The sequence below is a fragment of the Mauremys reevesii genome, linkage group 8, assembly GCF_016161935.1.
Source record: "Mauremys reevesii isolate NIE-2019 linkage group 8, ASM1616193v1, whole genome shotgun sequence".
In the NCBI taxonomy this organism is placed as follows: Eukaryota; Metazoa; Chordata; order Testudines; family Geoemydidae; genus Mauremys; species Mauremys reevesii.
In genome coordinates, this window is record NC_052630.1 from 56,786,729 (window position 1) to 56,811,679 (window position 24,951).

At 41.7% G+C, this 24,951-nt stretch overlaps 1 protein-coding gene across 1 annotated transcript in view; it reads left to right on the top strand.

Moving 5' to 3' along the window:
• The window catches only part of HMCN1 (hemicentin 1), a 324,395-nt gene extending 303,342 nt beyond the window's left edge, over positions 1 to 21,053 (top strand). Inside the window, exons 102-107 of the mRNA XM_039483793.1 lie at positions 52 to 177; positions 1,121 to 1,249; positions 8,482 to 8,832; positions 13,885 to 14,004; positions 18,544 to 18,670; positions 19,675 to 21,053. Of these exons, the coding sequence (XP_039339727.1) occupies positions 52 to 177; positions 1,121 to 1,249; positions 8,482 to 8,832; positions 13,885 to 14,004; positions 18,544 to 18,670; positions 19,675 to 20,041 (1,220 nt within the window). The 3' untranslated portion in view covers positions 20,042 to 21,053. The remainder of the gene's footprint in view (positions 1 to 51; positions 178 to 1,120; positions 1,250 to 8,481; positions 8,833 to 13,884; positions 14,005 to 18,543; positions 18,671 to 19,674) is intronic.
• Positions 21,054 to 24,951: the final 3,898 nt, after the last annotated feature.

A 24,951-nucleotide genomic window follows, 5' to 3' on the forward strand; every position in this document is an offset into this window, starting at 1 on the left:
AGAGCATAAGAAAATCAGTTAACAATTTAAATTCTTTTTTTTTTAATTAAGATGTAAATGAATGCAGGCAGAATGTATGCAGACCAGATCAGCACTGCAAGAACACACGTGGTGGTTATAAGTGCATTGACCTGTGTCCAAATGGAATGACCAAAGCAGAAAATGGAACATGCATTGGTGGGTACATTGGTTTATTTATCATATAATGATTCTGAAACAAAAGGCATGGCTAATATTTTCCAAATATTGGTTCCTCAAAATACTCTCTAGCCATCTAAAGAAATGGCCTACATTTCAAAGGTGCTGTGCACCCAGCAGCACTGACTTCCCTTGGTTCAAGGGCATGCATACACTGTGATTTCTTGGTGAGAATTCATGTTAATTAGTGAGGGACATGTTACAAGTGGCAAGACTTTCTATCACCCACAGGCTTTCATTGACCCCCTGTGGACAAATGGTAGAAGGATGTGTTTGTTGCTCTAGTCTCTTTTTTTGAGAAAAAACAGTGGTTGGGCCCCTGAATTTCCTTTTCTCTCCCGTCCCCCTTCACTCTCAGTCCTAGAAAACTCATGTGAGTGTTGGAGGCTGGGATACTGTGCCCCTTTTGGATTTATATACGAACATCCTGCAGAATGTACCTGTTCTTCCTGAATATATTTTTAAGGTTTTTATATCGAGATTACAAGTCCCTGTTGCTTATCAGGGTGCCTTTAACCATAAGCAATGCAAGGGGCCTTGTCAAATCTCCAGCTAACACCAGGGGGAGGCAGATTTCCACCTCAGTGTTTTGGATTTGGTAAGATTAGAAACCTGGTAATAATCATCTGGAAATTTATAAAAAGATTGAATTATATAGATGCAACTCAGCTGAAAGATTGCTTACGTCCGTCTCCATTCCCAGTATAATCCAGACCCACCACCATCTGTCATACAGCTGGTGCAGACTGATATCCAATCTTATTGTCATAAATGAGAAATGTATTATGTCCACCATGATCAGCTATTTTGTGAATACAGGACCAGCTCTCTCCTTGGTGTAACTCTGTTCTCTATATTTAGAAAGAGAAAACCAGGGCTTCAGAAAAACATGACTACTACTAATTACCTCTGTTCCCTTTAGATATTGACGAATGCAAAGATGGTACCCATCACTGCAGGTACAACCAGATTTGTGAGAATACACGAGGGAGCTACCATTGCATATGTCCAAGAGGGTATCGATCCCAGGGAGTTGGAAGACCCTGTCTGGGTATGTTGAGAGGAAACCAGCCTACATTAATACCATTCCATGTTCTCAATTACTGCTTTTGGCTCCTCTTTGTATTGTAATAAACCTAGGGACATTATCCCTTTTGAAGGCTGTAGGCTATACAGTCTGTTGTGGGTACTCAAAATCCCCTAAATTAAAATTCAATGTCTTTCATTAAAAAACTGCAAACAATTACTAATGACAGTTACTCTATTAAAGCATTTGATTGTACCAGTGTACAGTGCTTTCGGTCTTGGAACAGTGGTGGAGGGTGTATCTCATGTGTGCTGCAATATCCAGGCATTCTAGGGTGACTGTAGGAAATCACGGCAGATGTAACTCCAAATGTTTGCTTTAGTTAGGGTCAGTACACTTAGCGGGCGGGTGAGTCGGTTTCGAGAGGAGTTTCCGGAGAACTGGGATCGCGTCTGATATAGACGCGAGTCGGGAAACTCCCGGTACTCCACCACTCCTCCTCCAGCTGGCAGCAGGAGAGAGAGCAGAGAGCCGCGGGAGTTCGGTTCCGCGCGGCTGGATCGATCGGGCGGTTCTCGAACTAGTAGTTATTCAGCAGCCTATTTTCACGTGGCTGAAGAATTTGCGCCTCTAGTTTCCCCCCCATTCTTAGTGTAGACCAGGCCTTAGTTTCTTTAACAATAAAGATGGGTATGTACGTGCAGGCTGCACACTTGGGATCAGATTGGGTGATTTAGGCCTAGGTAGAGTATGGCTTGGAGTTGGCCCATCCTAGGGGAATTCCAGCAGGGATTGTGTGCTCGGAGGCATGGTCCATCCTAGAACTCACTCTGTGAGCAAGAGTGTGCACATTTAACAGTCCCTTAGGATGATGCAGTGTGTTACAGCTGTGCACCCCTCTAGGTCTCATGGTCAGCATGGAGGGAGGGAGATATTGCCCTGCAGCTTTCCTGCCTCTCACTCTCTCCCTAAAGGGAGAGGGAAGTCTGTTGGACTACAGACACTGATTATGTCTGGCTGTTGTGTATGGGGCACTATTTGTGGTAAAGGCTTCTTCCATAAATGGGCTCACCTTTCCCCCATGTACGCACAGGGCCAGGGGCAGTCTAGCCTCAAGTAAAAGAATTCTCACCATAACATTTTAATATCTTTAGCAGAGATATTTTAATACAGTTTATTGGGCATCATTATAATGTCAGTTCAAGTGTATGAAACATTTCCACTGATACCAGTTCCTGGACTTCTGCAGACCTTAGAATGGTAATAGGATCAAGTTGATTCATGTTTTATATGGGATATTTAAAAATATGATAGCTTGTCTAACTTATCAGTGAAACTATTGTGAAAATGTTGGTGTATCGCTCATGGAACTCTAACGGGAGTTTCAGTTGCTACTATATGTCAAGTGTTGTCCATAGTAAGATAGATGAAATGATAGAAAGCTTGATAATTAAATGCTCAGTAACTGCTTTGAAAACTTAAGTTGTTTGAAACAGAAAAGCCTAGATTATTTTTAATACCAAAAGAAAGGAGTGCATTTTAGGGACTAATTGGAAAATTTAGTTTTACAAATTTAAAAGCTGATGTATTTTAGGGTTTTTTTTAATGTTCTGATCTACACCTGATATTCATGTTGCATAATCAAAGGGATACTGTCTGGAATGCTTTGGTTTGCCATATGGTCAGTGCTCACCTGCAGTCTAAGCATGGCTTTGGTGTAATGCAGAACTGTGACTTGTTGCTTTTAATTTTCTACTTTGTCGTATATGCTGCTCCTGTAAAAATGGCTGCAATTCTTACTGGGTTTTTCATTTTCATCATTTACATATCTTCATATATGTCTCATCTGTAACTCATTGCAAAGGATAGAGCTTATTTTACAGGCCAAAAACTGTTTTGCACAGGTAAGAAACCTAAGTTGTAAAAACTGCTGTATGTAAAGTAATTAACTGCACGGAGTTTCAAGATTTCTTTACCCATATGATTTGTTTTTATTATATTTTGCCTCTTAATCACACATTAGAGGGTGCTGTCATGGTCTTGATCCTCACAGGTATAAATCAATTAAGCTCCAATGAACTCAGTGGAGCTATGCAGATTTATACCGCTGAGGCTCTGATCTCATTTTAAAAAATCCTTAGCTGTGTTGCCTATAACACCTGAAAATAATGAAACTGGAAGAATGTTTTAAATCAAATATCTTCTCTGACATTTATATTGTCTATTTTTTCTGCTTTTCATTCTGTTGGGGACAATGACATTAACTAGTTAGTTTTAATTATTTATAGTTAGCATCCTTCCTCACTGGTTCTCCTGCACTAGACACTAGAGCAATACTGCAGTCTTTAGATTTCCAACACTGCAAACTAAGATTTAAATCCCAATCTCAAACCAGAACATTTTGTAAGAATTTCAGAGAAAACCAACACTTTTTTTATCCTATGAGATTTTGTAAACACTTTGTGTACACCCTACCTTCTTGCCTTACATTTCTGGACAATGTCCCTTTTAAAAGACTAGCATCACTGCTTTCTGTCTGAGGGTTAAGAGCTGTATATCTCCAAAAGGGACCAAAATGACACCTTTTAGCAATATTTCCGGTTATTTTGAAGATTGATACGTGATTTTATGTAAATTAAAATTACATGTACTTTGAAAAAATTATTATAACTTGTTTGATAAACTTCTTCTATGTTCCTCCATTATTTAAAGAGGTTTTTTTAAATTTAATAGAGTTTTGTTATGGCTATGGATCTTAATCTCAGTCAGTTCTATTCATTCTGAGGGTTTAGAGATGAATGTGTTAACAGATGTCTTAAGAAATATAGTATTAGCCAAAAAAAAAAAAAAAAAAACCCAACCAGAAACAAGTCTTTAAAACAAAAGTCATTCTCCCATTACATTCTTTTCCTTTTTAGCATTTTGCTCCTTTATTGTCTCTTTGGCACACCACCCATAACAACACTAATGAACAAAGAGCATTTGCTGAGGATTTCCTCATAAAAGATGTGATATCATCCAGCAGTCACTGTCTTGTTTTACTCTTAATTGCCAAGTTACTTTAAACACACATTCTGAGATTACTTTAGCAATGGCACCTAGAAAACTTGTGACCGAATTTATGCTTTGTGGCCAGGAGTGAAAGTAACTTAAAGGACTTACCAGTACACTGGAGTCCTGAGCGGGGCGTGGCCTCAAAAGGAAGGGGAGGAGCCTTTCAAGATTCAAAGGCCCTGGGGCTCCAGCTGTGGCTGGGAGCCCCAGGACCTTTAAATCACCCCGGAGCTCCCAGCTGCAGAAGCAGCTGGGAGCCCCGGGGCTCAGGGGTGAATTAAAGGGCCCAGGGCTCTGGCTGCCGCAGAGACCTGGGCCCTTTAAATCACCACGGAAGCCCTGCTGCTGCTACCCTGGGACAGCAGGGCTTGGGATAGGGTTGTAGTAGTGGCAGCAGGGCTCCAGCAGTGATTTAAAGGGCCCGGGGCTCTGGCCACTGCAGGGAGCCCCAGGCCCTTTAAATCCCCACTGGGAGCCCGGCTTCCAGGGCTCCAGCAGCCAGGCTCAGGCAGGGATTTAAAGTGCCCAGTGCTCCTGCCACTGTGGGGAGCCCCGGGCCCTTTAAATCGCCTCCGGAGCCCTGCTGCTGCTGGGGTAGCAGCGGCAGGGCTCCGGCGGTGATTTAAAGGGCCCGGTGCGCCGGCCGCTGCGGAGAGCCCCGGGCCCTTTAAATCCCCGCCAGAGCCCGGCTTCTGGGGCTTCATCAGCAGGGCTTGGGAGGCGCTTTAAAGGGCATGGGGCTCCCCGCAGGGGCTGGAGCTCCAGGACCTTTACAGCCCGAGCCCAGCTGCTGGAGCTCCAGTGGTGATTTAAAGGGCCTGGGGCTCCCCGCAGCAGCTGGAGCCTGGGCCCTTTAAATCACCACTGGAAAAGCCGGTCCAGTCCGGCACGGCGTACTGGCCCGTACCGGCTTACTTTCACCTCTGTTTGTGGCCCCAGTCAGTGTTGTTAAGACTCCAAACCCCGATCCTTCAAGTATGTTAGTTTCTATTATATCAAATGAATCACCAGTACATTCCCTCCCCCATTTTAAGCCATTCTTCCTAACATTTATATTGATTGAAAGTCATCCAAAAAGGTGAAAAGTTCCTGATATGTTCCTAATTTAAATACTATTGAAAAACCAGAACACTTCCACTAGAATTATAGACGTGTAGGACTGGAAAGGACCTCAATAAGTCATCCAGTCCAGTCCCTTGCGCTTAAGGGATCTCTGCCTACCACAGATATTACTTAATTGAAAATTTTAGTTGTTGGGTGTGTAGGTGTCAGAATCACAACTCATATGTCCACATCGGGGAGGGATAGCTCAGTGGTTTGAGCATTGAGGGTTCTGAGTTCAGTCCTTGAGGGAGCCATTTAGGGATCTAGGCCAAAAATCTGTCTGGGGATTGGTCCTGCTTTGAGCAGGGTGTTGGACTAGATGACCTCCTGAGGTCCTTTCCAACCCTGATGGTCTATGATTAAAGAATGTGGATGTTTCTTCTGTTCTCAGGGTGGGGGAACAAACTTTGGGCCTGATCCTGCAACTCATCACCCTGCTGCATCAGGACCTTTATAGTACTGCTTGTGCTTCTGTAAAACTATTAACCCTAAAAGAAAATGGTAACATTTTGACTAGGATTGGATCTTATTAAAAACTAACCAGAACCTTTGCTGATCCTGAACCCAAACTGAATTTTTGTCAAGCTTAGAAATCGAACAAATATTTGATAATGAGCTCTTCAGTCAAGCTGATATAAGTGTAACATAATCCACTGGTTGAAAGTTGAAGCTAGACAAGTTCACTGGAAATAAGGAGAAAAATTGTAACAGTGAGAGTAATTAACCATTGGAATAATTTACCCAAGGTTTGTAGCAGATTCTTCATCACGGCCAATTTCTAAATCAAGATTGGATGTTTTAGTAAAAGATGTGCTGTAGGAATTATTTTGGGAAAGTTCTATGGCTTGTGTTTATACAGGAGGTCTGACCAGATATGGGGTGGGCAAACTATGACCTACGGGCCAGATACGGCCTGCCAGCCATTTTAATCTGGTCCTCAAGCTCCCGCTGGGGAGCAAGGTTTAGGGCTTGCCCCGCTCTGGCACTCCAGCCAGGGAGCAGGGTCGGGGGCTGCTCCGCATGACTCCTGGAAGCAGCGGCATGGCCTACCTCTGGTTCCTACATTTAGGGGCAGCCAGGGGACTCTGCTCTATACACTGTGCCTACCCCAAGCACCGCCCACCATCAGCTGGGAACTGCGACCAATGGGAGCTGCAGGGGCGGCACCTGCAAATGGGGTAGCGTGCAGCAAAGCCGCCTGGCCATGCCTCCACGTAAGAGCCAGAGGGGAGACATGCTGCTGCTTCTGGGAGCTGCTTGAGGTAAGCGCCATCTGGAGCCTCCACCCCTGAGCCACCCCTCCACGCCCCAGCCCTGATTTCGCTCCGAGCCCCTCGGTCCCAGCCCAAAGCACCCTCCTACACTCCCACCTTCTGCCCCAGCCCTGATCTCCCTCCTGCCCTCCGAACCCCTTGGTCCCAGCCTGGAGGACTCTCCTGCACCCCAAACCCCTCATCCCCAGCCGGAACCCTACCCTTTCCCCCGCCCCCGCAGCCCAACCCCTTGCCCCAGCCCGGAGCCCCCTCCCGCACCCTGAATTGCTCATTTCTGGCCCCACCCCAGACCCACACCCCCAGCCGGAGCCCTCACCCCCGCACACACACCCTATCCCCAATTTCATGAGCATTCATGGCCCACCATATAATTTCTATACCCAGATGTGCCCCTCAGGCCAAAAGTTTGCCCATCTCTGGACTAGATGATCAGAGTGGTCCCTTCTGGCCTTGGAATCTATGTACAGAAAAAGTACTAAATGCAAAAAAGTTAATTCCTCCTGATTCCATCCAGAAGTGGAAGTGCCCAAACAATGCCCAGAGAGTCTGTTGTGAGATTCTTGCTCTGCTCTGCAGACCTGAATTCTTTGTATAATTCAGAGAAAATTCACAAACTAAAAGTGTGGATTCTTACTCAAATGGAACTAAACCTCTGGACTTTTTGAAGGGTCAATGATCATTATCACTCACCCTAGCATGGAAATTCAGTATTACAGCCCAGAAATCTCAATAACATATCTCCTTCTACCTCAGTATCACAGCATGTAGAATGGACCTCATCTTCCCCTGTTACTAGAAATAGTGCTGCTACCAAGGATTCACAACATATATTAGTGCCTCTTGGATTTTTCCACACACCTTTTGGGGGTAGAATCCTTACAGCTCCTTTCTCCTTTATTTACTCCCAAGGCACTAGAAGAACAGAGTAGTCTTGCATGGAAAGGAGAGCTGGACACAATTTCCCCCATAGCCTATCAATGCTGCTCGTGGAGCATCCAGAAAGAGTCTAAGAAATAAATCTGAAATTACCAACAGTATGGGATTTTTAGTATGGGAAAAATCAACATTCAGTAAAGTCTGGGGTTTTAAATTTGACTTTCAGATAACTTCAGTCACTATAGCAGTGATACTCAGACCTCAGTGGTTCAGGGGGCAAATTAGTGATCAACATTACCCAAAAGAGCCACAGTCGTGTGAATTCATTGTTTAAACATGGTAGTACTCTAGTAAATTAAACAGTATGATGGGAGATATTTAGTTTATATATAATTCTCACAGCAAATAAGTTAGTGCAAGTTGATAACTTAGTTGGTTAATAACATAGTAAAAGCATCCTGATTGTGTGATTTAATTATTACCCAGTGTTTTAATATGTGCTGCAAAGAGCTGCAGCAGACACATTAAAGAGCCACTTGTGGCTCACAAGCTGCAGTCTGAGTATCACTGCCCTATAGGAATCACTTAGCCCTTGCAAGCATGGAGTGAAAGGAATAAACACAGATCCCCCCATTTCACAGCTACCTCATCCCTCAGACGTATTGTGTGCTAAGCCTTAAAGGGATTTAATCCACACAGGATAAAAATTGAGTGCTACAGTCTCATATCCTAACTGGTTTCATGGGAAGAGTAAGATAAATTACTGTACATGGCAAAATAATGTACCCACTTTTTTTGGCATTGGGCTCTGAATATTTTACTGACTTCAGGATCTCATTTATGTCCTCAGTTTGCTCCAAAGACTGATGTATTTTTTTCTGTATGTGTGTGTGTGTTTTTTCTCCCTTTTTATATGGTTTGTTGCTCTGGATCATGTCACATGAGCAGACATTAATGAATGTGAACAAGTGCCTAAACCGTGTGCATTTCAATGTGCCAACACCCCCGGCAGCTTCAAGTGTATCTGTCCACCTGGACAACATTTATTAGGTGATGGGAAATCTTGCGCTGGATTGGAGTGGTTGCCAAATTATGGCACCTATTACAATAACTATAACCATGCTCAATTCTCCCCTGTGAGAGACAACTATCAACCTCAACAGTATTACAGGCACGCCTCAGATCTCTACAGCTCCTACTCAGAGTATAGAAACAGCAGAATACCTCTCTCCAGGACTAGAAGGAATATTAGAGAAACCTGCCCTGGAGGCTATGAGGCACGAAATGACAAATGTGTAGGTAAATGTCAGCCATATCTATCCAATTCGTTTGTCTTCACATATTGACCTTTCTTGTCGCTCGCTTCGAAGCATGATGGTGTAGGGTGCCATACATTTTTTACTGCCATGATGTATTTTCAATGAGTTATGCATGTTTTTTCAAACAAGTGCTAGTAACATTTTTGTGGAACCTCTCCCCACCCAACCCCCTCATATTTTGTTTTTCAGCTGCTGTATATTCTCAAATGAATAATCTTTTACTATATTTTCTTTCTGTGGGTATTAGCCTTCCTTTGACTTTTTTTCCCTTTGAAAACTAACAGTCACTATGCATCCAGTTCTGAAAATCTTACTCACATCAGACTCCCTTTGACTTCAGTGAGAATTTGGCCTGAGTAGATTCTGAATAATGATTTCTGGACTGGACACTATGGAAACAATAGCTTCATTAGTATGGGCAGAGGGTAGTCACATCTGTAAGTGCAGCATAACATACACTTTAGAATGGTTTGAAATGGATACCACAGTTTGTGAAACATAGAAGTGACAGCACTCTCTGAAACCCACTGAACATATCAGACAAACAAGATGCTCTGCAAAAGGTCAGAAAGGCCGAATTGCCCTTTCTCTGTATGTGGGAGTAAGGAGACATGGGTTTTCTTTGTGATTGGCCCACTCTGTGACTGTAGGCATGTCACCCATGGCCTGATTTTCAGATGTGCTGAGCAACTACAGATTCCACTGAGGTCAATGGGAACTGCAGGTGATTTGCACCTCAGAAAAGGGCTGGTGTTTTCAGCATTACTGGTGTTTATTATTACAATTATTATAATTCTGCTCCCATGGAAATCAAAGCCCCCTTAGCACATGTTGTTGACTGATTTATTTTAGGGCAAGAGGATCGATCTCTTCATGTTTAGCAGTTAAGAGTTTCAGACATCTTTCCTAAGGCAATCTTTATTGGCAGTGGACGAGCACTACCCAAACCCTCTAATGTCTGCTGGTCATTTTCACTGCAGCCTAGACAATAGGCAAGAAAGAAGGCTGGGGACTGGAATATACATCAGGGCCTCTCTTCTGCATGTTTTGTTCCTGTATCAGACAAGCAAATAATAAATAAGGGCAGAACTGCATTGGGGAACAAGGGGACTGGGATGACCTTTAGGCAGACACTCATTTTAATTTTCAAAAAGAGAGTGAGCAGCATGACAACTAGCAAAGGACATGAAGAGTGATTTAATCTTTATCAAATATGCTGCTTTAAAGCCAGACACTTTCACCCTTACTCCTCGAGTGCTCTTATTGACTTCAGTGGGCTATTCAGTCATATTGCATAAGGTACTATTCATGGTGAGGAAGTCTGGCCCTTACTATAACTTTTCTGAATGCATTTAATAGAGAAGTCCATGCTGCTTTAGATAATCTGCACATACTGCCATAGACGCTAATGATGCACATCATAGGCACAACATGCTCACAAGATAGCTACTAATCTCATGTACCATATTCTAGTTGCAGAAGACTTAATAATTAATGCTAACAAACATATGTTGCAGTCATGTGGACCTTAACCAAACTTGTACTGACTTCTGACAGTTTTCTAGTTAGCACCGTTTATTGTGGACACAACTATTTTAGTCAAAGATTTGGAATATGCATTCTAAATCTAAAGATTTAAACTGATCTTTTGGGCCCTGATCCAGCTCCCATTGAAGTCAGCAGGAGATGGGAGATAGGGTCCATTGTAAAGGATCCAGTTATTCAGGTAATATACTTACAGTCATTTCAGTAGAACTGAAATTTAGATTTTTAAACTAATTTCTTCCACAGTCTAAGCTGGAAATGATATAGTACACGAGACTCCTTTCCCAAGAGAGGGAGAAAAGTTAAGATTTGGTTAAGATACACACCCTGGGAATTACAATTACAAATCTCTTTCACCATTTTGTGTTGAATTTTATGTAAAGAACGATGTGTGTGACAGAGGTGGGGGAGTGGGAATGTGAATAGATATTCCTCCCAAGTGTAAACCACACAAGGCCTGAGCTAGTGTAAGTTTAACTTGAGTAAGGACTTGCTACCTGAATAAGTGGAGGTTTTCAAGCAGTTTAAGGAATTAGAATTAAGGAAGGTCTGTGTCTAAATCCCCCAGCCCCATTGGAAAATCTTAACCTGTTGCATTATTTTGGAGCTATAAAAAGTCTACAATGAGCATAGACTAATTTTCTGCCACAAGTACTCCTGTTCTTTTTGTGGATACAGACTAACACGGCTGCTACTCTGATACCTAATTTTCTGACGGTCTTTCCAGATATTGAGCATAAGTCCCACCTTGGCAAGGGAGGCAGAAACTTGTGAGGGAGGCTGTTGCACATCAGGAGGGATTCACCCTTTGGAAAGCTTTAAATTTGTACAGCAGCTCCCATAAGTGGAAGCTTCCACTGGCACTGTGCTGAATCAGTGCATTTCCTGGGTACCCTGACTCAGTCCTCTCCTCAGCCAGCTCCCCCTACTGTCTGGGGAGGGTTTGACTGGCTGTGGGACCTACAGCAGACCACGTGTTGTAGGCAATTTGCTCCACGGTATTCCCCTCTTTCTTCTCCCCAGACACTACTTTCCAGCACTAAAAGCCAGCAGCCTGGCCTCTCCCTGTGGAATGTATAATACTCATGTTGAGAAAGCTTATATCAGAGGTGAGGGTGTGACAACCATGTGCCCCAAAGCTGCAGACTTAACTGAAAACAAGGTGCTTTTGTCTCTAGCACCCAGACCCAATGGGATCCAAACCTCAAATAAATACATTTTACTCTGTATAAAGCTTATACAGGGTAAACTCATAAATTGTCCACTCTCTATAACGCTGATAGAGAGAGATGCACAGCTGTTTGCTCTCCCAGGTATTAATCACTCACTCTGGGTTCAATAATAAGCAAAAGTGATTTTATTAATTATAACAAGTAGGATTTAAGTGGTTCCAAGTAATAACAGACAGAACAAAGTAAGTTACAGGGTGGATAAAAATCAATAATTTTTTTAAAAAAATCTAAAAAAAAAATCGGATTTTTTTTTTATTTAAATCGGATTTTTTTTTATAAAATGCTTTTTGAGGAAAAACCCTATCTAAAGATAGTTTTAATTAAAATACATTATAGCTCAAAGATATCTCATCCTGGAATAGGGATTATAAATTCTAATTCTATAGTATGAGACAATATATTCATGTAATGTTTAAGAAAAGTTTTGTAAATGAGTTCCAATAGTTCACGGATTAGGGACCCAATCTTATGGGGGTCCAAGGGCTTCTGAAGAGATTATAGAAGCCAATATTTTAAGTTTCTGATGTTGACCTGGCACACACAGTCGATTTAATTTTTTTTAAATTGCATTTCACTTATTTAGTTTAAAACAGTTTTAACAAAAACAAACCTGATTTTAAAAAACTTGAATGTTTAACTAAATTAAAAAATTCATATGCTTGTTTTGTTAAAATATTATATGTTTGCTGTTGAAGAAAAAAATCCAGAATACATAACATTGTTGTTTTAGTTAAATAAAACAATTTAAATGTCTGTCTGGTGGCGTTCTCCTCCTAATACAGCATGGCAATAAAATCCTCCAATGTTGATTAACCTGTTGAATTGGAGATAGTTCACCTCCCAGTAACTTCATAAATATCTGCTTCAATTACCTTGAGTAAATGAAATAACCAAACAATCATTCATTTTCTGATATAGCTGTAAAACTAATCTGAAAAGTTTTCAAAATAAATCACTTCAAAAATGTATAGTGTGTACTTTCTAAAAATGAAACCTACATCTATCTCTGAGTTGTGAAGAATATGTATTAAGGTTATAACAACCAACAAAAATGCACTTTTGTGTAGAAATCCATTATTAAATCGAGTCTTTCTGACTAGTGATTTAAATCATGATTTAAATCAAATCCACCCTGGTAAGTTACCAAGCAAAATAAAACAAAAACACGCAAGTCTAAGCCTAATACATTAAGAAACTGATTACAGATAAAATCTCACCCTCAGAGCTGTTCCAATAAGCTTCTTTCACAGACTAGACTCCTTTCTAGTCTGGTCCAATCCTTTCCCCTGGTACAGTCTTTGTTCCAGCTCAGGTGGTAGCTAGTGGATTTCTCATGACTGCAGCCCCTTTGTTCTGTTCCACCCCCTTACATAGCTTTGGTACAAGGTGGGAATCTTTTGTCTCTCTGGGTCCCCACACCTCCTCCTAAATGGAAAAGCACCAGGTTTAAGATGGATTCCAGTACCAGGTGACATGGTCACATGTCCTGGGAGACCCCAAGCCTTCATTCTTTCTGGCTTGACTCACAGGAAGGCTTGCAAGTAAACAGAGCCAACTAGGACAACAATTGTCCTAGTTGATGGGAGCCATCAAGATTCCAAACCTCCCAAAGTGTGGGACTTTGCATAATTACAATAGACCTCAGGGGTATAGATCATATTTCTAGTTTCAGATACAAGAATGATACATTTATACAAATTGGATGACCACACTCAGTAGATTATAAGCTTTGTAATGATACCTTACAAGAGACCTTTTGCATGAAGCATATTCCAGTTACATTATATTCACACTCATTAGCATATTTTCATAAAATCATATGGAATACAATGTCACAGAGGGATCCTCTGTGAGCTAATATATATATATATATATATATATATATATATATATATATATAATTATGATTATTAATCACTTAGGAATTGAGGCCAGACATGCAAAATGTCAGGCCAAAAGTAAAAATTGAGAAAAAAATTATGAGCAACTGAATACATGTATTTTGAATGGAAAAGATTTCTCAGACTCGCTAGATGGCCATTCCATGACACTACGAGATCCTGAAACTTCCCAAGCAGCTCAGAATGTGCACTGCATACAGATGTAGATTAATCACTCAAAGGTTTTTGTATTAGTATACTGTTTGGGGAAGTTTCTGCACAGAGAGATCAGACTAGTCTGATCTGGTTAGCAAAAAGACAGAGCTCAGTCTGCTTGAGTATTTGAACATTTATATTTTCATGCTTTTTTTGCAGATATTGATGAATGTGAAAACAGAGATGCCTGTCAGCATGAGTGTAGAAACACCTTAGGAAGTTATCAGTGTGTCTGTCCAATGGGTTATCATCTTATGCCCAATGGCAAAACATGCCAAGGTAAGTAAATATATCTCCAGATCTGTGTGTGGGGGGAGAATACATAGATGGAGTATTTCTTTAGTTTGTTTCCTATCAACAAACATGTGCCATTCTATTGCAACTGCAGATAGATATAGATTCAAGCCCCAAAACTCAGGTCTAACTTTCAAACATCCCAAAATGCAGGGGCCCTTAGTCTTGGGGATTTGGTTCAGTCCATTATAAAGCCATTTGTGAAATTCAGATATGGCTTCACATTTCAATATATCCCAGATTGGGGTTGTTTGGACCTGGGAGTTTGGCTCCATTTCTACTTGTGACCTTCAATGTGTCAACTAGTTGTATACCAGGCAATAACCCCTGAATTGAACAATTTTTAAATATGAGAGAAGAGACAAAGAAAGCAACTTAAAGAGTAGTGCTTTAGAGCACAGCATGGGGATGGGGGGATGGACACTCCTTTGGGCTTCTTTAGATTGGGTAAACCACCTCAGATAAAGTAAGACTTTGCTGAAAACTAGAAACAAACCTTTTCTAAACTATTCTATGTTTACTGTGAGGGTGGCAAAGCTAGATCACAGACCAAGATGCTATGATGAAAACACAGGACTTGTCTCCTTCTCACTGCAGAGCCTCCACTCGCCTCATCATCTGTTTGATTTGTACTTTTTGCCTATCTGGGCACAATTTTAAAATAAAAAATGGTGCTCAGCAAGGAAACAATACAGGCCATTTCAAGGTTGATTTAAATCAAAGCTACTTAAATCACTGATTTTAATTATGATTTAAATCAACAAGTAGAAAACCTTCATTTAAATCATCAGTTTTAATCGTGTTTTGCTTTTGGACCGTTTGTTATTTTCCTAAAGCAAGGCTGATTCTCATTGGTTGGTGATCATTAAAACATATTGATTTGCAACTAAATATAGCCTTTGCACTAAATGTGGTACTTTTTTGCTAACCAGGAGGATATCTATACACATTTATTTAAGCAATTTTCTAGCTTAATTTATTCAGATTCTTAATTTTTATAACATTAGAAAATGTTGACTGATGCATTTCTTACTTACTATCTCTGTTTGGATGGAAATTCAGAGTCAATTAAAAAGCTCAAAATATTTTTTTTATTAACTAGGACTACCTGAAATGTGCTGGATGCTTAAAAATAGTTTATCAAAACGTGGTTTTCCATGAAATACTTCCTTTATTTAATAAATCAGTTAGTTCAATTCACAGATAAAACTGATTGTTTATGGCCACCATGTCCTCCCAGATTTTAGAACTAGTAGATATCATCCTTTCATACCTAATTTTTTACTCATAGATTGGAAGAAGAAAACAAGCTTTCCTGCTTTTTCAGCTCCCAGTTTCTTAACTTTGAATGAACTATTTGAATAAACTGAAATCAATAAAATGTTCCCTGTGCACAAGATGCTACTGCAGTCAAAAGCTGGTTTAGCACTTCAAGGTGCTTAACCAGTGACTTCCCATCAGTTCAGCTGTGTAATTTTCTTTAAATTTTGGCAGCAAACATGTACTGCTTAATATTATAATTTCTACTTTAATAGATTATAATAAGTTTAGACTGTACATAGAGTGTCATAATTTTAAATAGGTTTAAAAAATCAATTTTTTATCATCAACCCCGAGTCATATACTAAGCAACATGAGCCACTCTGGCTCCTGTCATAATTGTTCTGATGGGAGCAGAGCTAGAAATGCTTCAAGCAAGGTTGTAAATGGCTGAAGAACAGCCTGCCTTGATGGAGAGCTTAAGCAAGCCTATTTTACAAGATTTGCAGCTCACTCTTCAGATTCAAGAGGTTCAGACAAGCACATGATCTTTTTTGGATACTTATCCAAGCTGATTCAGATGTCCCTCCATCACTAGAAAATATATAGGCATCACATATATCTGTGGACACTGACCAGCACATCTGGATGTTAAACACCAAAATATTTGGCATTAAAATTTTACCTCACTAAATTCTTCATCCCAATAAGAAGCCATTAAATGCTGTTCTTATGCTAAAGAACACTCTATATTTTCAATTATGAACCATTAATTTTTTTATTGCTATTGGTTATTTGAAAATATTGTTCAAATTCTGGAATTAAGCTCTGGAGAGAAGAAAACAGGAATCAGAAAAATTAAAACCAGGTGGAATAAAAAAAAACCCTTTCCCCTTTAAATTGGTTTTATGTTATACTGATTTAATACAGCTGTAGTAGAAGACCATTATTTCTTCATAAGGAAATCCTTACTCATATATCTTCCAATGGGAGTTTGTCATCTTTAAAGAGGCTAAAATATTTTAATTGGTTTGTTACAAAACAGCTGCTGTTCCCTAAAAGGGATGACATAAGAATTTCACACTTTCAAGTCTAAAACTGAACTCAAAACATGCAAAAAGGGTTTTGTTTTGTTTGGGTTTTTTTGTTATATGATGTATAAAGAAGACCTGAAAGAGGTTTCTTTCTAGTTGTTTTTACCTTAGAAATATCAGGAGTTTCCAGGAAGCCGCAGATTAACTCTCATAATTTAACTGAAGGGCTTGAGATGTTGAATCAATTGGAACTAAAAGGCATTTAAAAATCCAAACCAAACAATAGGGTTTCAAACGGCCTGACAAAAATCTCCATCCACTTTCACTCTTGTGATGCCCATTTCACTGATCTTCCAGTCAGCAGCGTGTTTCAGGGGAAGACAAGATTTGAATTTCTATTGTAAATAACAAAGAGGAAAAAAGAAAACCCTGTTTTTCTTTTCCTTTTGGATAAACCCTTTCAGGCTTCTTTTAGAAGGGAAAAAGGGCAGAAGCCTAATTCTAGTTTAATCTTTGGAGGTCACATATAAGTGCTCTCGACACCCAACCCAACTACAGCATTTGTCATTTTGATCCTCTTCTGCACTTACACTAAGGACAGTGTTGGGCAATGTTGTAAGGAGGTCTTAGCATATACAGAAATCAAGCATTTCATTTCTACACAGGGCCAGCAAAAGAGACAGAACTCTGGATCTGATCTATCCAAAACTGAGATTAGGAGTGGTTGTAGTTTGGAGCCTGAATTTGGATTCAGATCCTAGTAGTGCAGTTGACCCTTATTGTCTCAAATCCAAACTCCTCTGAAATTTGGGGTATTCAAAATGGAGATCTAACTTTGATGGTACTTCTGGTTACAGATGGGTTTAGCTAAAATACTGAGAGAGAGAGAGACTGTTTTTATGGTACTCCTTGCCCACCTGGAGCCAGCACATATTTGAAACATTCTGATAAAACATTTTCCTGCACAAGGCTTCCAAAAAAGTGTTTTGAACTTCTTAAGGCTCGGATAAGTAGTCAAACTGTGGAGTGTAGTATCTGTTTCAGGGCCGGCTCCAGACCCCAGTGCGCCAAGCGCGGGCTTGGGGTGGCGTCCTGCGGGAGGGTGGCAGGCGGCTCCGGCGGACCTCCCGCAGGCACACCTGCGGAAGGTCCGCTGGTCCCGCGGCGCCGGTGGAGCATCCGCAGGCATGCCTGCGGGAGGTCCACCGGAGCCGCGGGACCAGTGGACCCTCCGCAAGCACGTCTGCGAGAGGTCCACCAGCGCCGCAGGACCGGCGACCAGTAGAGTGCCCCCCGCAGCATGCCGCCCTGCTTGGGGCGGCGGAAATCCTAGAGCCGCCCCTGATCTGTTTGATTAAAAACCCAAGAGACTTTTACAGTTTGAGGTTTTTGCATTTCATATAAAGTTCACAAAATCAGTCCAGTTTCCTAAAAACCTATAAAAATGTTGTGGGTTTTCCACTTAAAAAAAAAACAACAAAAAAAAACAGAGCCATTTTCAAAACAATTTTACTAAGTCAAAACAAGATGCAAACCTTTGCAGTTTCCCTGCATGGAATTTCACCACAGATATTGTGTAGTCTCTAGTTAATGTGCTTCATGGGTATAGCACAGATTGATGGTGTGTGACAATATTAAACCAAGTGGTGATGCTTGGAAAACTGACTATGTAAACTATTGCACCTTCTTACTCTGTCAGTTAGCCCATGTGGTCCTTCCAATATGTCCCTAACCCTGACCACAATGTTTCACTGTTAGAAGTAGAACAGATTTCAAAACCAAACTAATCCTTAGCATGTCCTCAGCATCAGCTAAAAATGGTGCCCTCACACCTGATAATCCACCAAAGTCGCTGACAAGATTTTGTTTCAAGGACAATGACAATGTAGCTGCAGTTTAGATGGCAAGCTCTTTAGGGCAGGGACTCTCTCTCTCCTCTTTGTGTTTCCAGAGCAACTAGCACAATGGGGCCCTAGGCACTTGGCAATACAAACAACAACCATCAATGTGTATTACTGGGGTTACTAGTTCCACTAAATCAAATACTGAGGCAGCGTTCTAAGAATAGGAACATGAAACGGGGAAGTGGGGAAGGCTACTTTGCATGCAGACATATGGTACATACTGTAGTCTGGCAATATTTTAAGACAGTGATGTGCTTAGTTTTTCCTGTACCTGTGAAATTCACCTCAATACAAATAAATGATTATCTGAACCTTTTTACAATCAGATGTTGATGAGTGCCTTGAACAGAACATTCACTGTGGACCAAATCGCATGTGCTTTAACATGAGAGGAAGCTACCAGTGTATAGATACACCTTGTCCACCAAACTATCAACGAGATCCTCTTTCTGGGTATGCTTTATTTGTTTGTTTTGTTTGTTTTTTCAGTTTCTTTCTTCTCCCCAAACATTGGCCCTGATCCTGCAGTGTAATCTGCTAGCACAGAATCCCACTGACATCAGTACAATTCTGCATTGGTGCAGAGATCCACATTAGTGGATTACAGTTACAGTCTCTGTACAAAGATTAGTCACTGGTGACAGTGATATATATGCACTGTTGCTTCATGTTATTGATAAATAATAGGATTAGACTGCAGTGGGTTTACACAAAAGTTGTGACTTCTGGCTGCCATCATGGATCCAATATTACTAATGTTCAATTCAGTGGAAGCAAGGTCAGACTGTTTGTGTACCAACAGAATCTGACACACAAATTTTCAAACCCTGCCATGACAGATTTTGTTCAGATTCTTCCTGATGATTCAGTTTCCATCAGCAAACAGTGATGGAGCCTTTTTGCTCGTTGACATTTTCTGGCTCTAGTTTATTTTTGGACAGTGCTTAGATGCTTCCATTTATATTTTTAGAGCACTTAAAAATAGTTACTAATGCTTGAGAACAAACATCCCCACTCAATATCTTTTTTTTTTTTTTTTTTTAATTTTGGAGGCAAAATTCTGTAACAGGTCATACACACCAAATGGAGAATGAAGCCTAAATATGTTATAGGCTGTCCCAAACAAGGTGCTTTTTGCATTGTTTACGAGCTTGGTCACTAAAATGATGAGCTGTTGACTATAGCAACCAAAAACAAGAAGTAATTTAGGATTTCTTTTTAAAGCTATCAGTATTTTTAGTACTTCTCTGTGGCTTCCAGGGTATTCTATTATCAGTGAAACTTGGTTGTGGTTTCAAAGGAACAAGATCAGGTTGTCTATGCTGAAGTAACTGTGTGTCACACGTGTGCACCGGAATTTGGCCTTTGCTGCATAATGCCCTAATTCTGTACTAAATTATAGTGACCTGCATAATACCTTCTGCCTAGCTACTTCAAAGTATTGTTTTTATTCCTAGCTTCTGTCTCAAGAACTGCCCACCTAATGATTTGGAATGTGCCCTTAGCCCGTATGCCTTGGAATACAAACTCGTTTCCCTGCCATTTGGAATAGCTGCCAATCAGGATTTAATTCGACTGGTTGTCTACACTCAAGATCGAGTGATGCATCCCAGAACAACTTTCCTAATGGTAGATGAGGACCCAACAATCCCATTTGCTCTCAGAGATGAAAATTTAAAAGGCGTAGTGTTCACAACCAGGCCACTGCAAGTGCCAGAGACATACCGGATGAGAGTCAGAGCTTTGTCCTACAGCACTGATGGAAACATTGAATATCAGACAACATTCATTGTTTATATAGCGGTGTCTGCCTATCCATATTAAAAAGCACACTTCAACCAGTAATTGAAGTATTTTAACCATATCCATAAGTGCCAGTGGGTATTACCACTTCCAGACTCACAGTACTGCCTCCTCTTAAAAACAGTTGCAAACTTTGCAATGTGAAAGTGGTGCTATGCTCTTTTCTTATGCTTTCCCTGAAGATGCCAATATTTCCATTATTCCAATTAAAAAAAAAATCCATGGTTCTAAGGAGCCTTTACCACTTGCTTTATTTATTACACTGGAGCAGTAACTTTCCACAGATGGTTCTGAAAATTCACCAGAACAAATCAGAAGTTCAAGGTGGAATTTTAGTGGTCAAAGTAGTAGACAAAAATCAGTCTAATCCTAAGAAGCTAAACAAAGGACCAGATATATTTCTGCATTTTTAAGGATTGCTAAATGTTTTACAAATTTATCTGCTGAAAAATGATATTTTTCTTACCAAATACTCGATAGAAATAGGTTTGTATGTACGTTGTTTCATTTGGTCAAGGAAAAATACCACTCGACACTCAAATGCTAAAATGGATGCCATACTGGTGCTTATTTTCACTTGGAAATTTTTGAATAGGAACCTGTGACATTCATGTGATTTCAGCCAGGCCATTACTGTTCTGAAGAAAAAATTACACAGCTACTTTCACCTTAGACAGCAGATATTTTAGTATACAAATCTTACTCTGACATTTTGGTATAACCCATTAATTTAGCTCCAAATCTTCCACATTCCACTACTGCTGGTTGGTTGTTTTCAAAAATGGAACTTTTTCCCCAAAAAATCTAGCAAGTTTGGTTCAGCAAAATATTAGGTGTCAATACACTGTATAAAGATGGTAACAAACTCTGGAAGTAATAGTGTCAAGATGTATTCTATTTTTATGAAATGTATATATGTGGTTTTCCCCCATGTGTATTTTCTATGCAATATCTTGAGTTTTTTATAACAACATTTTTACCAAAGGATAATGTTACATCAGAAATAATCAAATAAAGATTCACTTTTTCTTAACCTGTGAGATTACTGCAGAATTTTTCATAGAACAACTTACTTGCTATGAATTAGTCACACATCTCTAGTGTAACCCAGAAGCTGAAAGAAGAATTGACAATCTTTTGAATTTGTACAATTTGAAGGCATCCACATTGGGAGAGCCCTCAGCTCAGGAATTCTTTCCATGTCCCCCATTCATCAATGAAGCCCAAGGCTGGGACTCTTCAGGGACTTTTAGTTCATACAGGGTTGATTGAGCAGGGGAGTGGATTTTTGCTACTGTTGCGCAGAAGGGAAATTATTTTGTTACTAACTTGGGTTTAATTGTAAATATGCCTAGAGGTTGCTAATAAACAATATTTTTCTATAGTTCACATACACGTAAAATCAGTGAAAGGTGCTAGATGGATAACACTAGTGCCTCAAATTTCTATCAGGTTTCAGAGTGGCAGCCGTGTTAGTCTGTATCAGTAAAAACAACGAGGAATCCTTGTGGCACCTTAGAGACTAACAAATTTATTTAGGCATAAGCTTTCATGGGATATAACCCACTTCATCAGAGGCATAGAGTGGAAAACACAGTAAGCAGGTATAAATATACAGCACAAGGACTTCTCAAATTGATATGTCATTTTATGTACAGAACAGAGCTGGTATGGCCAACAGCAATGCAAGCTTACCCCAAACCTCCCCACCACTGCACCTCAATACCACCACAAGGTTCAGTGGTTGACCCCATGTTGCAGAAGTACCTAAAGTTCCCACCCAGACCTGGGCCCCTTTGTGCTAGGTGCTGTGCATGTACATAGCCTGCCCCCAAACATATCTTTAGACAAGACTCACAAAAGGGTGGGAGAAATGGGGAACTGAGGCACAGAGTGAGTGAGTAACTTGCCCAAAAATCATACATGGAATCTATGGCAGGGCTGGGAACTGAAGACAGTTCTGAGTGTTTTAAACCACAAGAGCATTGTTCCTGCTGACACTAATCAGGGCACTGTCCCAGCTAGGATTTCTTGTGATGGTGGCTTAGTGATGTAAACAACTGTCCACTAGGCATTGGAGTAAGAACAGCTCATTTCGCATAGGTAGAGCCGTCCCGTGCTTTGGGGGGCGGGCCTGCACTTCAGGGCGGCCTGGCGCCATCGGCATCGGGACCGTGCCCCACACTCTCCGGCCTGGGTGTTTGTTTATTTTTCTTGCCTGCAGACCCCCCCCGACACCGACACACACACACACACACGCTCAGTATTGGTCTCTGGGGCAGCAAGCGACCAGCCCCAGCCCACTCCGCTCTGCCGGCTCCTGGCATTGCCTGCCACCACAGAGTCCTAGCATCCCCCAACCACTAGTGCCAGGGCAGGCTGACCCTGCCCTTCTGCCTCAGACGGATCCTTCCCTTTTCTGGCAGGACCCTCCACCAGCACAGGGGGTCCCCTAGCACAGATGAGTGCCAGACAGTAGTCGCCATCATCCCTCGCCCAGCACTGGTGTCCTGCCAGTGCCCCTCACTTCCCCCTTCCACTGCCCTTTCTCCCCTCTCCCAGCACTGGGTGGGGTCCTTCAATGCCACCTCCAGGCCAGTGCCAGCCCTTATCACTCCCCTGCCTCAGAGTCCTCCTTGCCTTTCAGCTCTCCAGCCTTGGGGTCCACTTCCCTGCAGTACAGGGCTGCCCAGAGGGGGACAAGTGGGGCAATTTACCCCGAGCCCCGCAGGGGCCCCCATGAGAGTTTTTTGGGGCCCCTGGAGCAGGGTCCTTCACTCGCTCCGGGGTGCCTGGAAAACTCTCACGGGGCGTGGGCCCCTGGAGCTTCTTCCACTCCGGGTCTGCAGCGGGGGGGGGCTCCTTCCACTCCAGGACCCACTGCTGAAGTGCCCCGAAGACCCGCGGTGGGGGGTCCTTCCGCCCTGGGACCCACCGCCGAAGTGCGGAGTCTTCGGCGGCAATTCGGCAGCGGGGCCCCCCCGCCACCGAAGACCCCAGGCCCCCTGAATCCTCTGGGCGGCCCTGCTGCAGTACCAGGCCCTGGGGGGGGGGCACAACTCTGCTCTCTCCACCAGCCCCCAGGACTGGGGTCCTCCATCCATCTGCTTTTCCACCTCCCTTTCCCCTCCCAGCTCCCAGAGAAAACAGATTTTAGGGCCCCCCCTCCATGCTGGAGGGTCCTGGGGTTCCTCAGCACCAGGGCACATATTGACCCTCCAAGAGCCACCCAGTTCCTGAGACATGGGCTCTCAGTATTGCGCGTGTGCAATTACATTTAAAGAACAAAAAATCCACTGAGGGTAGCGAAACCATATGCACCTGGGAAGTGAGTTTGCTGCAAGGACGTCCAGGAAGGTGGAGTTCAGAATGTAAGTGGTGCAACACTGATCATGAACAGTGAGTGTGTTTTTTTAATTATATGAACTTCATTATAATTCTAAAAAAGAACAATATAATATAACATAATTAGACAGCTGGGTGCTATCAATATTTAAGCTGTGGCCAGCAGCTGCCCTTGAAGTTCACTGTAATCTGATTTCACCTGTATAAAAATGTTAAGGGTGGGCTCCTACACAGGTTGATCTGCCCCGGGCTCCGTGCCCTCCCTCCTTCCCCCCCGAGGGACAGCCCTGCACATAGGTAACCCTAAAAGCCTTCAGATAATAATGTTCAGCCATCAGTGAGGAAGGGGTAAAAGATTACAATCATGATTAAAATATTTACAATCAGTAAAAGCATCCAATTAGGCTTAAGGCCTTATACTGCTAGTCTCCATTGTATTAGTAATCCCATTATTTTTCAACATATTGAAATCCCTTTCTAGTCCAGAATTTTGCAGTGTATTTTAATTTCCATAAAGATAAGTGGGAAAATATTAGCAAGTAGGGTTGATTGTTTTTAATTTGTCATGCAACCAAATAGTGCAGTGAGGGCCACCAATGTTAAAAATTTGCTAAAGCTGAGATGATAGAAGAAAAAAATAATGGATAATGAAGCAGAGATTGTCACAAAAAAGCAAGGGAGTGAGGGAAGACAACAAGAGTCTGTAGGTCTCTGTTAATTTCCTTCTCAAGGGGCTGTGATTAGACAGAGTGAAGCTGGAGGAAAAATCCACATTTCATGTAAAGCTGCAGCAAATAAATCTAGGCCCTCTCCGTGCTGATAAGTTTGTTGAATTCCTCCATTTCTGCTTTCCTTCCTGTTGAAAGCGTCTAGGCAAGATAATTCCTTTAAGGGTCAGGAACTCTCCAGTGGCAACTCAATTAAAATCCCCCAGACATAGCCACCAGCAAGTTTGCTCTTTTCAGGTGGTCAACTGAAGATCAAAAAGGGAGGAGACCGGCAAGCCAACAAGCTACTTCCCCATATGGAAGCAGTTATGCTAAGCTGATGTCACAGATTGGAAGCCGCTGGGGAATGGAAGGATTAGGGTTATTGTGCTCTTTACCATTTTCACTCTTTTACTGGCTGACAGGAAATTATAAATAAAAAGGAAACACTGTGTAATGCGCCCTCTTTCTCTGCCTGCACATCTTGCACAACGTAACAAGGTGCTGAGCTGTTTCACTTTAGAGAAAAGAATCACAACTACTTTGGACCTAGTCTGAGAGCGAATGGAGCCAGCGCAAAGGCACCAACATAAACTGTCCCATATTAATTGCATGCTGAAAAGTGTGCTGCTGCTTATTAAAGGATTTATAGTTAACTTTAACAAAGTTGAGAGTCAGATGACTGAGTGCACTTGCACACAACACGTACGTGTTTGTTTCAGAGTGACCCTTAGCCAAAAATAAACGTTATATGACAAAAGTGTTCTACTGAGCGCTACTAAACATTTCCCCTTTTTAAAAAGTTTTGTTGCTCACTATCTTTGGGCCTAATTCTGCAACCAGTTTATGCATAGAACTCTCTGACTAACCTACATAGCA